Below are 9,815 nucleotides of genomic sequence, written 5' to 3'. Positions count from 1 at the left end.
GCGCTGCGGGTTCAGGAGCCGCAAATGCCTTCAGTATCTGGGCTCAAACCGGCAGAACAGGGCGTGTGCTGAAACGGCTTCCTTGGAAGCTGCTGTGAGCCTCTAATTTCTCTGCTGGCAAAACAGCCAGTGTGATGGTGAGTGTGAAGATGACACTGCGCTGCCAGCGTCAACTGACTTGTCTGAGGTGGCTGTGGCAAAACGAGAAGTCATCGTTAACTTTTATGTAATAACACCTTTCTATTTATTTTTAAGGCAGTCATTCCCCTTGTCTGTACAGCAAAGCCTCAGCTCCAATATGTGCGGCACAATCGCTGTTACTGATGCTGCTGAAGTCCCTGGGCTATGGCTGTGCCCCAGCCTCTGCCAGCTGGGCACCGTACCTGGCTTGCCCCAGCGTGCGGGAGCTGCGCTGAGCTCCTGGCCCAGCCCCTGGGCTACTGAACAGCAGGAACGCTCACCCTGCCTGCTCTGCTGCAGCCCTGTCAGCTTCCAGGTGGAAGATTCCCAATGTGAGGGAATGATGGTGGTGACTTCTGCTGGGAAGGGAAGGCAGCTTTTTGTAACTTCAAAATTCCAGTCCAAGGACTAGTAAATGAAACTTACCCAGCAACTCGCTTCCTCCAGCTGCTGCTGTCCGATGCTTTCCTGAGCAGCAGCAGCGCTGCAGCCTTCCCGTCCTTGATTCCTGTGTTGTACCCTGCCCACACTTTGCTTTGCAGTGGTGAGCTGTAAACAGCTCAGCTGTGGGGCCAGCGGCTGGGTGTGTGAGTTGCTGTGGCTCTGCAGCTGCTGCTGGGAGTGCTCCTGGAGCAGCCTTGCGGGGGATGCGGGGGCTGCTGTCGCCGAGCTGCCTCACGCAGGGGCTGGGGCACTTCTGTCCTTGCTGGGCTGGCTGCCAGGTGCGCCTTGCTCTAGGCCTGTGAAGCCCTGTGCTGGCTGTCAGCAGAGCCTGAGGAGCTGCTTTCAAGGGCTGCTCCAGGTCCACCGCCTTGGTGGATATAAACAGGGAAACCTTTATAAGTTTCCCTATTCCTGTTGCAGGCAGGCACGGATCTTGTGGGCAAGAGCTCAGGCTCGGGGAGGCCTGAGGCTTCACTGAAACGGGAAGAGACACCCCGAGCACCACAGCGTGAGGGAAGCACCCTGCTTTCCCCTTCCCTGAGTGCTGGGAATAGAGATGTCCACAGGAACACAGCCAGGATGGACAGAGCCTTTTACTGTGCCCAGCTTGGGGGTTGCATTGAAAGATAAACAAAGCCCCAGGAACAAAAGAGAGAGGGGAAAAAAAAAACCAAAACCATGCCACTTTTTCACATGAAGATGGGATAAAGGTGTCAGTCCTGTTCACCCCTGTGCAGCACCCTCCTGGAGGTGCAGCCCAGGCCTGACCCCTCTGAGGAGCACGGGGTGGCCAGCTCCCCCGCCTGCTTCTGCCTCCTCCATGTCACGAGGGCCTTCAGGTGCCAGCTGTCACCAGAGAACTGTCCCCGCCAGCCTTCCTGCTGGGCAGGGCTGGTGACAGCAGGCCCAGCAGCTGGGAAGAGCTTTTTGATGACCAGAACTGGAGAGCAGAGATGCCACAATGCAAATACCTCTCTGAAATCAAATTCCTCCTTCCCAGCCACATCCCCTTTGGGTTAGTTTTATACCATTTGAGTAAACAGCTATCACCTGACACCCTCAAAAGTAGGTGTTGCTAAGTTTATTACATTACACATGTTAATGGCTGCAGGGAGTAGATAGCATGGAGCAGGTCCTGCCTCAAGAGCAGCGGGACTTCAGTGCACAGCACCAGGGAAGAGAAGGCTCACACCATCGCTGCAACTGGGAACAAGCAGGCTCAGCCAGCAGCAGAGTTAAACCCAACTCCTGTGGGTCAGGTGTACAGGGAAGCAGGGTGAGGGTAAATACAAAAGGAGAAGCAGGACTAGAGCTTTCTGGTTTCACTGGCTTGTATGTAACATTCTTCATAGTTATTTTTGGCATTAGGAAGCGACTGGTCTGTAAATCCCCTCGTGGGCAATCACAACAGCAACATTTTATTCTGAACGGGATGAATCATGCATGCTCTATATAAGCACCACGTCACACACCTCTGCTGTGATGACAGACCTGCAGCCATCCCTTCGCCGTGACCTCCCAAAACACGACCCCCCAACATCCCTGTGCCGTGCATCACAGGCTGCTGCAAGGCCCCCCTAGCCATGTAAGTTTGAAGATGTTAGTTAGGGAAGAAAAAGCATAATTCCAGTTTAGTTATGTTCTGTTGAGGTCATAACACAACACTTGAGACAGCTACTAAAAAAAAAAAAAACAAACCAAAAAACCACCAAAAAGCTAATAACTGAGACCCCATGGAAGAGAATCATTAAACCAGCTGAAGTGTCTGAGGAAAACAAAAAAATGCAGTCTTTGTCCTTCAATGGGTCACAACTGCTGTTTTGTGACCAACCAAATAATCCTAGGTAATTAAAATAAGAGCTTTAAAAAAAAGTCAGTAGGTTTATTGTAGGTCTTGAGAGGGGCACAGTAGGAGTAAGTGGAATGCCTACATGTTGTCTATACAGAATAACCCATCACTTGAATTAAAAAGCAGCAGCTAAGCAGTTGAATTGAAAACATCATGATGTTTTCTTCTGTTTTTTCTTTTCATTTTCTTCCTTTTCTTTTTCAATTTCAGCAACGTACTTCTCAATTTCTTCAGGGTTTAGGATCTAAAACAGAAACATGGGTGACCCTCAAGATCCTCATGCAACTTAGAGGCTTTTATTTAAGCAGTTCGAGTTCTGACAGGGAAAGAAAGTTAACTGGTATTTATACAGACACAGGTACCTTGTGCAGACACAACAGCATTCCTTGGCCACTAATAATAAACAGAAGTATTTGCCAGGGCAGAATGTGAGATTAAGGGCTGGAAGCTAAGGCAGATCAACAACGCCAGTATCAGAGAAACAGCCGCAAAGGGAGAATAACAAAGCGGAGGCCTTACCTTCAGCGGCTGGTCTCGCCTCATAACCGCCAGCTCAATGTTCTTCCCACCGGACTGCACAACCTTAACAAGAGTTACATGGTGGTATTAGGAGCGTGTCCGTTAATTAATTCTAACAACCCCCTTTCAGGTCATCTTGGCAGGAGAACAGGTATGATGGGGAGTATTTCGCTCATTAGCTCTAAGCTCCCGATTTCCACAGCAGCGTAACTCTCAAAAAGTAAGGGTCTTCCTTCTGGCACCCATGCACTCAGTGGCTGGTGAAGAACACCTCACTTCCACCATCTGACTTCTGACATTTTCTCTATCTTAAACTTCAGTAAAGAAGCAAAACATTCTGCATATGGTTTAGCACATCTTTGGTGCATTTGTTTCAATGCCCAGAACTGAAGTTCGTTCTCCTCCCCAGAGAACTGCTACCAAGTTCCTCTGTGTAAGCTACAGAAACCGTGACCTGAAATATTCTGAACCTTGAATTTAATCCCACACGTATGGCCTGCAATGAACAGTTTTCACAGATCCTTTTACAGAAAATCCTCGTGCACGTCACAGGACAGTACAGGTACCCACATTTAAGAAGTTAATCCAGACATACGGTGGCATTCGAAACAGACTCACCTCCAGAAGAGCCTTGATGACAAGTTTGATAGTTAGATCGTCTGTTTCAATGGCTTCATCAGTATAGTTCTTCTCCAGAAACTCACGCACAGATTTGGCTCCCCTGCCAATGGCATTAGCCTGGAAACATCGAGGGGAAAAAAGACAGTGAGTGGAAGTTTAGAAAAGACTTCATTTACAGAATAAGCAAGAAATAAGAGTTGTGCAATTACATAATCCGAAACCATTCTGTGATCACCATGTATTTTTCAGGAGACTGAACATGTTACTGCCCAAATGTCACACACAGAGACAGTCGTCAGGCACAGGTGTTTTTCTGGAAAACAGGGCAAGATTTCCCAAGCAAAGCTGAACTGCAGACTGCCATTCTCAGTAAGTTTGATCATTAAGGATTTTTGCAGCTGTGAGCCAGCACCACCTGGCCAGTTAGATCTCCTTTCTACAGCAGTCACTCTTTAAAAGAGACAAACTCACAAATATTTCATTACTTCTCTGCAATAGACAGAATCAACTCACCTTCCAAGCATGGTATGTCCCAGAGGGATCGGTCTGGTACAGCCGGGGGGTTCCATCAAAGTCAAATCCCACGATAAGAGCAGAGATACCAAAAGGCCTGCGCCCGTTGCTCTGTGTGTATCTCTGATCAGAAAGAAGAGACATTGATTTCAGAAGCAGTTCTAAAAACATTTTTAGAGCAGGAAGCAGACAGTGTACAAGTTACAACCAGACAAGGCATGAGAAATACTTTTAGCGGGCTCTCTTACCAATCCACCTGTTAAAGTCAGGAATCCGTGTCTTACAGAAGACTGTAAGCCAGGCAAGTGAGAGGTGTTTACTGTTCAAGCCCTGTTCCTAACACCTGGGGAAGTCTGCTGCGTGGTTACCACTATCAGGCAGAATCTCTCTTGGCTGGGTGGTGCCCAGAGCACCAAGTCTGCAAGCCCAGGTGTAACGCTCTGCCTTGACAAGCACACTTAGGAAGCCAAAAAAGAGGATGACAACACCTGAACACAAAGTCAGTTTTCACCAATGATTTGCAACGATTCCATCAGAAAGCCCAGCACCCTCTGTGGCGATAAGCCGGCCACAGGAAAGCCCATGTTACAGCCCTCCTGCTGACACTGGGCTAGCAAAGTCGTTGCCATGTCACACACCAGAAGTGCCCATGATCGAGGAGGCCTGACACCAGCAGCGCTATCGCAGCAGGAATACCGAGCGAGATTCATGGTTTGTAACAGTTTTAGAGAAATCGGGAATGTGCCAGAATGGAAGACACAAACATGAGATTACTGTGAAGAACAAAGTGAAACTTTGGAAAGCGGTATTCTGCTCTGGCAAGCTAGCGATTATTACAAGAATTGCACTAGATCATCATCACTATACTGAAACATGTCTGTGCATAAGTAAATTAGACTTCTAATCCCCACTAGCTGCTGGAAATCGGTTTAATACACTGGCAAATGAATAATTTTATCACAGAATGCAGTTGGGCACGTTTTGAGACTGTAATCCATTTAAATTCATAATATATTTTTACATTTGTTATTCAAGTACTGCACTGATTTCTTCCCCTCTTACCCATCCCTGCAATGGCTTAGTAGGAGGGAAAACGAAGAGGAGCCATGAAGATGTTTTGACAATAACACAGCACCATTGTTAGGAGAGCGAGTTAGAGCTGTAGATTAGCAGAGCGTTCCTGATGATATCACAAATGTAGTTATGCAGTCCTTACAAGTTCTAATTAATTTCTTCATCTTGGGGGAGGAGGACGGAGGGACACAACACCAAAAAAACAAATCAGTAATCAATCTGCCTTTTCTGTTACTACATCCCTACTTCCAATAAACACCTGCAATGTGTTTTGTTACGCCGATTTTTACCAGCGGAGTAGAACAAGGCCAGGACAAACATTTTACATACTTAGTCTGAAGCGCTGTTCATCCAGACATATTTTAAGCATCTCTGTGCGGTCCAACGTACCTGTTTCAGACTAGCAATGTAACGCGTGATGTACTCCACGGTGACAGGATCCTCCACTGTAAGTCTGTGGCTTTGACACTCCACACGAGCTCTATTTATAACTATTCTGGCATCAGCCGTCAGCCCTGAAATGACAGTGTATTCTCAGATTCATGTTTTGTAGCATACGTGCAAATAAAACAACTAGTCTTGCCCCCAAAGGCTCACAAGGTCAGCATCAACAGCAATGAAAAAAGCAAACGAGAGGTCATGCTTTCTCAGGTTGATGAGTAAGAATAGCATTTTTAAGGCAACAGAAGAAGCTAATGTACCAAAATAAGTAGAGGATTCAGTTTACAGCTTTCACATTTGTGAGTTAGGTAACACGTGCAATTCTGAACCAGCTAATCGGAATATTACTGACAGCATTCCATCTAACAGCAAGTTAGCAAAGCAATCTCAATTCTCACACACACTGGTTTTATTTCATATGCAGTCCCCCTAACTATAAGCCGGCTTTAACTGCACAGCAAATCTTGTCTAGTTGATGAGGCTACAGCAGCATGATGTTAGCTGACAAAAATGAGTATGACCCTCTGAAAAAATTTAAAAAGAAACTTATTTCTTATTTTACTTTTTAGCATACGATGCCATTTTCAACTGACAGCCTTGTTTCTACTGGAGAACTCTTCTTCAAGCTTGTGAACCCACCTGCCTGTATCACAGCCCTTGGCTAAGGAAGCAAGACAGCAGAAGCAGCTGAGCCTCTCACTCCTGCACACTGCATCTAAAACCCATTATTTTGGCCAGTTAAATCAGATCTCCCCTTAAAGCATTACTAACACTGACACAATGATTCTAAACTACTTGAAGAGAGGAGAAACCTTCTGAAATACATTTTCTCTCCATTTACATAATTTTTGTTAACTTTCATGCCTCCTGTTTAAGCTTTGAACAATGGAAATTAAGGCATTTGGAACAGGAAGAATGTGGAACTAGAATATTCATGCTTCAAATCCAGAGCTGCTTATTCAAGGAGGAGTCTTTTGAACTACAACAGTTCTTGTATTTTTCTTTGTTTTATGCAAGACTGCAAAATTCAGCTTTTTTGGCTTGATGCATGTGGGGAAAGGTCCCCATAACTGACAAGTGTCTCTTATAGCTCCTGCGATGTGCATTAATAATAAGTACTTTTTATATAATATATAAAATTTTAAATGTATAAACTATATTAAATAAATATGTATATAAATTTAAATATACATACTGTTTAAAAACAATATATATCTGTATCTGTGCCAATGACACATCAGTTCTCAGTCTTCATCCTCACATTAAACCTAGAGGACCTTAGTAACTTGAACACATATTTCCTCTCATTAGATCACTGGCTCTCTCTGTATATTTATGCATACAGTAGGCTACTCTTATTTAAAAAAAGAATAAGCAACCGTGGAAACATACTCCTTCCCCACAGTCCTCAGCCAGTTATGCCAAGTATTTTATGTTCTCAGAATCCATAAACATACCCAAAGGTGCTCCAGTAACTGCCAAAACCCCTGAAGGGATCATATACCTGCAAAAGCCATGCAGACATTGTCATCGAGAGCACAGATCTTCCGCACAGTTCTTTCATCCTGAAGTTTTGCCACAGACTTCTTTTCCACACCAAGAACAACAATATCCTTCCCTCTTACTCCAACCTTCAACGCATTAAAAGAGGAAGAAGAAAGTTAGGCTACGCCCAAAACACCTAGCAGTTGCAGACTTTACTGAAATGAGTAGGAAAAATCAAACAAAACACAAAAACCCCACATTGTGAGCACGATTTCAACTTGAAGTCAGCATTTTATTTCCTATTGCCACAACCTGGAAAAATGACTGATGTAACAAAAATTGCACTAGATTCCAGAGTGCAGTTTCATAATCAGCTCGTACCAATTTAAATCTGTGTGGCTCCCAAGAGATATATTCCTGCTTCTCTTACCAACTGTGTTGTCCCCAACACCAGCATTCATGTTTCCACAGCCACCGAAGTGGGATCAACAGCAAAACTACCACTACAACTGGTCCACTGGTACTGCTCAAGTCAGAGCCCAAACCACTGAAGATTAGACCAAGCAAAACCTACAAGCAGCCTGTCAGTAGCTTGCTTCTTTAATATCCTAATTCATACTTTGAATATATCTATTGAACATCAGGGAGGAAAAAAAAAAATTGATCTTTCACACTCATTTCCACTGATTCTCATAGGGTGATGGGAATCATTTTTTCTTACGGACTGGCCCTGCTGCTACTGTGTTACAGATGTTCCCAAAAACATTAAACTCAACCAACTACTCAACAAGAGATGAGACAGAGGAAGATTATGTTAGGTGTCAGCTCCACTTTTACAGTATTTTTCATTTCGGGTGGGGAAGAGTCTAGCAGGCACTAAGTCTTGTTACATTTATTCCCATCCCAAAGGCAGTAATTTTTTCTTGACAGGCATTTTGTTATTTGGAAATTAATACCTTCCCCGCCGCCCCCCCCCCCCCCCCCCGCCCCCAAATGAAAAAAACCCTTCATTGAGCAAAAGCTTGGGACAACTGGAAGCTGGGAGCCAGAAAGTTGCTTCTACATGCCTTTGCTGGCACATTTCCCTGGCTCGGATCCACTGGGAATGTGCATCTTGCACGGGCAGCACAATGAAATAGAGCCCATCGCTCTCCTGCGGGTCCACAGCAGCTCTGTCCCCCCCAGGGGACGCCAGCGGCCCTGCTAACGCGGCTCTCCAGGGGCTGCAGGCCGAGGAGCAGCCGGTGCGATGGCTGCCGAGGCTCCGGGACACCCACCTGTACCGGGCCTCCCGCTCAACGCCTCAACGCGGAAAAACTCCAGCATCCCCCCCCCCCCCTCTCCAAACGCCTCAGTAACGGCCTGGAACAGAGGCAGAGCTTTACGGACAGCACTCCACCCGCTCCGAAGAAATCGGCGATTTTTAAGGCAGCTCCAAACCCAGCACTTAGCCCGAACAGTGCTGCTGCGGCCGCAGGGCACCCGTCTGGAAAGAGGCCACGCTTCCAGCAACCCGCACCGTGACGGGCCCCCCTTCCCTGCAACCGGCCCCACTCGTGCCGCGGGCCCGGCGGCCCGGGGAGCGCGGCGAGGGGCAGACCCCGGGCCGGGCCGGGCCGGCCTTGCCTCCCTCAGCGAGCCGGGCCTTGCCTTGCCTCCCTCAGCGAGCCGGGCCTTGCCTTGCCTCCCTCAGCGAGCCGGGCCTTGCCTTGCCTCCCTCAGCGAGCCGGGCCTTGCCTTGCCTCCCTCAGCGAGCCGGGCCTTGCCTTGCCTCCCTCAGCGAGCCGGGCCTTGCCTTGCCTCCCTCAGCGAGCCGGGCCTTGCCTTGCCTCCCTCAGCGAGCCGGGCCTTGCCTTGCCTCCCTCAGCGAGCCGAGCCGGGCCGGGCCGGGCCGGCCTTGCCTCCCTCAGCGAGCCGGGCCTTGCCTTGCCTCCCTCAGCGAGCCGGGCCTTGTCTTGCCTCCCTCAGCGAGCCGGGCCTTCCCTCCCTCAGCGAGGGGCCCGGCCCGGCGGCGCCCCCGCCCCCGCCTCCCCGCGCTCACTCACCGCGGTGGAGCCCTTCTTCACCGCCTCCTGGGCGTACTCCACCTGGAAGAGGTGCCCGTCCGGGGAAAAGACGGTGATGGCCCGGTCGTAGCTCATGGCTGCCGCCCGTGCGTCCCCGCGGGGCCGGAACCAGCCGCCTCCCTCAAAACCGCACACTCATCCCCCCGCCCTCCGCCCGCCGCTTCCGGAGCCGCGCGCCATTCCGGCGGCACGCCGACGGCGCCCCCTGCGCCAACTCCGTACGCTGCAGCCCAGCGCGGAGGGGCGGGAGGCGGGGCCGCGCCTACGCTCCTGGCGTACGGCGCCCGCGTTACGCACCCGGCGTAGGCGGCCGCCTCGCTCCCCCCTCCCCCGCGCCCCGCACTTGGCGTACACCGTGGCCGTCCTACGCAGTTGGCGCAGCTGGCAGCCGCTGGCGGCGGCGGGGAGCTGCCGCTCGCCGGCGACAGGAAGCCCCGCAGCAGGGCCGCACCATGTGCGGCGGGCGGGGAGGAGGCGGCGGGGCCGGCGGCCGCCGCCTCCCGCCCCCTCCCCAAATCCCCGCCGCCGCCTCCCCGCCCCGAGCCGGCGGCGCGGGCGGCGGGGCGAGGGCGGTGCGCGCCGGCTGGCGGCGCGGTGCCCGTGGCCCATTGCGGGGCGCAGAG

The 9,815-nt window shown here is 49.9% G+C and overlaps 1 protein-coding gene across 4 annotated transcripts; it reads right to left on the bottom strand.

The window, feature by feature from the left end:
• Positions 1–2,485: 2,485 nt before the first annotated feature.
• PSMA7 (proteasome 20S subunit alpha 7) lies at positions 2,486–9,316 on the bottom strand. Of its 4 annotated transcripts, none has more exons than XM_075721143.1 (7): positions 9,172–9,316; positions 7,146–7,272; positions 5,591–5,733; positions 4,127–4,249; positions 3,611–3,730; positions 2,993–3,055; positions 2,486–2,717 (listed from the first exon to the last, which is right to left on the bottom strand). In XM_075721143.1, exons 1-7 carry the CDS (start codon positions 9,265–9,267, stop codon positions 2,625–2,627), a joined length of 765 nt encoding a protein of 254 aa, XP_075577258.1. In that variant the 5' UTR covers positions 9,268–9,316; the 3' UTR covers positions 2,486–2,624. The 4 variants fall into 4 exon arrangements, with proteins under 4 accessions (XP_075577258.1, XP_075577257.1, XP_075577259.1 ...); XM_075721142.1 differs by having other exon boundaries at positions 5,591–5,715; XM_075721144.1 differs by lacking the exon at positions 9,172–9,316 and adding an exon at positions 7,557–8,080 and having other exon boundaries at positions 5,591–5,715.
• Positions 9,317–9,815: the final 499 nt, after the last annotated feature.

This window comes from Pelecanus crispus, chromosome 14 (assembly GCF_030463565.1).
Source record: "Pelecanus crispus isolate bPelCri1 chromosome 14, bPelCri1.pri, whole genome shotgun sequence".
NCBI lineage: Eukaryota > Metazoa > Chordata > Aves > Pelecaniformes > Pelecanidae > Pelecanus > Pelecanus crispus.
The sequence above is the reverse complement of the archived record's forward strand: the minus strand, read 5'-3'. Positions and strand labels throughout refer to the sequence as shown.

Excerpts from the sequence above, each read along its gene's own strand:
- PSMA7 (XM_075721143.1), bottom strand. The coding sequence starts at position 9,267 with ATGAGCTACGACCGGGCCATCACCGTCTTTTCCCCGGACGGGCACCTC. Across the intron at positions 5,734-7,145 it reads TGTCTGCATGGCTTTTGCAG|AATACACTGTCATTTCAGGG; the intron begins GTATATGATCCC and ends CATGAATCTGAG. Across the intron at positions 3,731-4,126 it reads GGACATACCATGCTTGGAAG|GCTAATGCCATTGGCAGGGG; the intron begins GTGAGTTGATTC and ends CGATGTTTCCAG.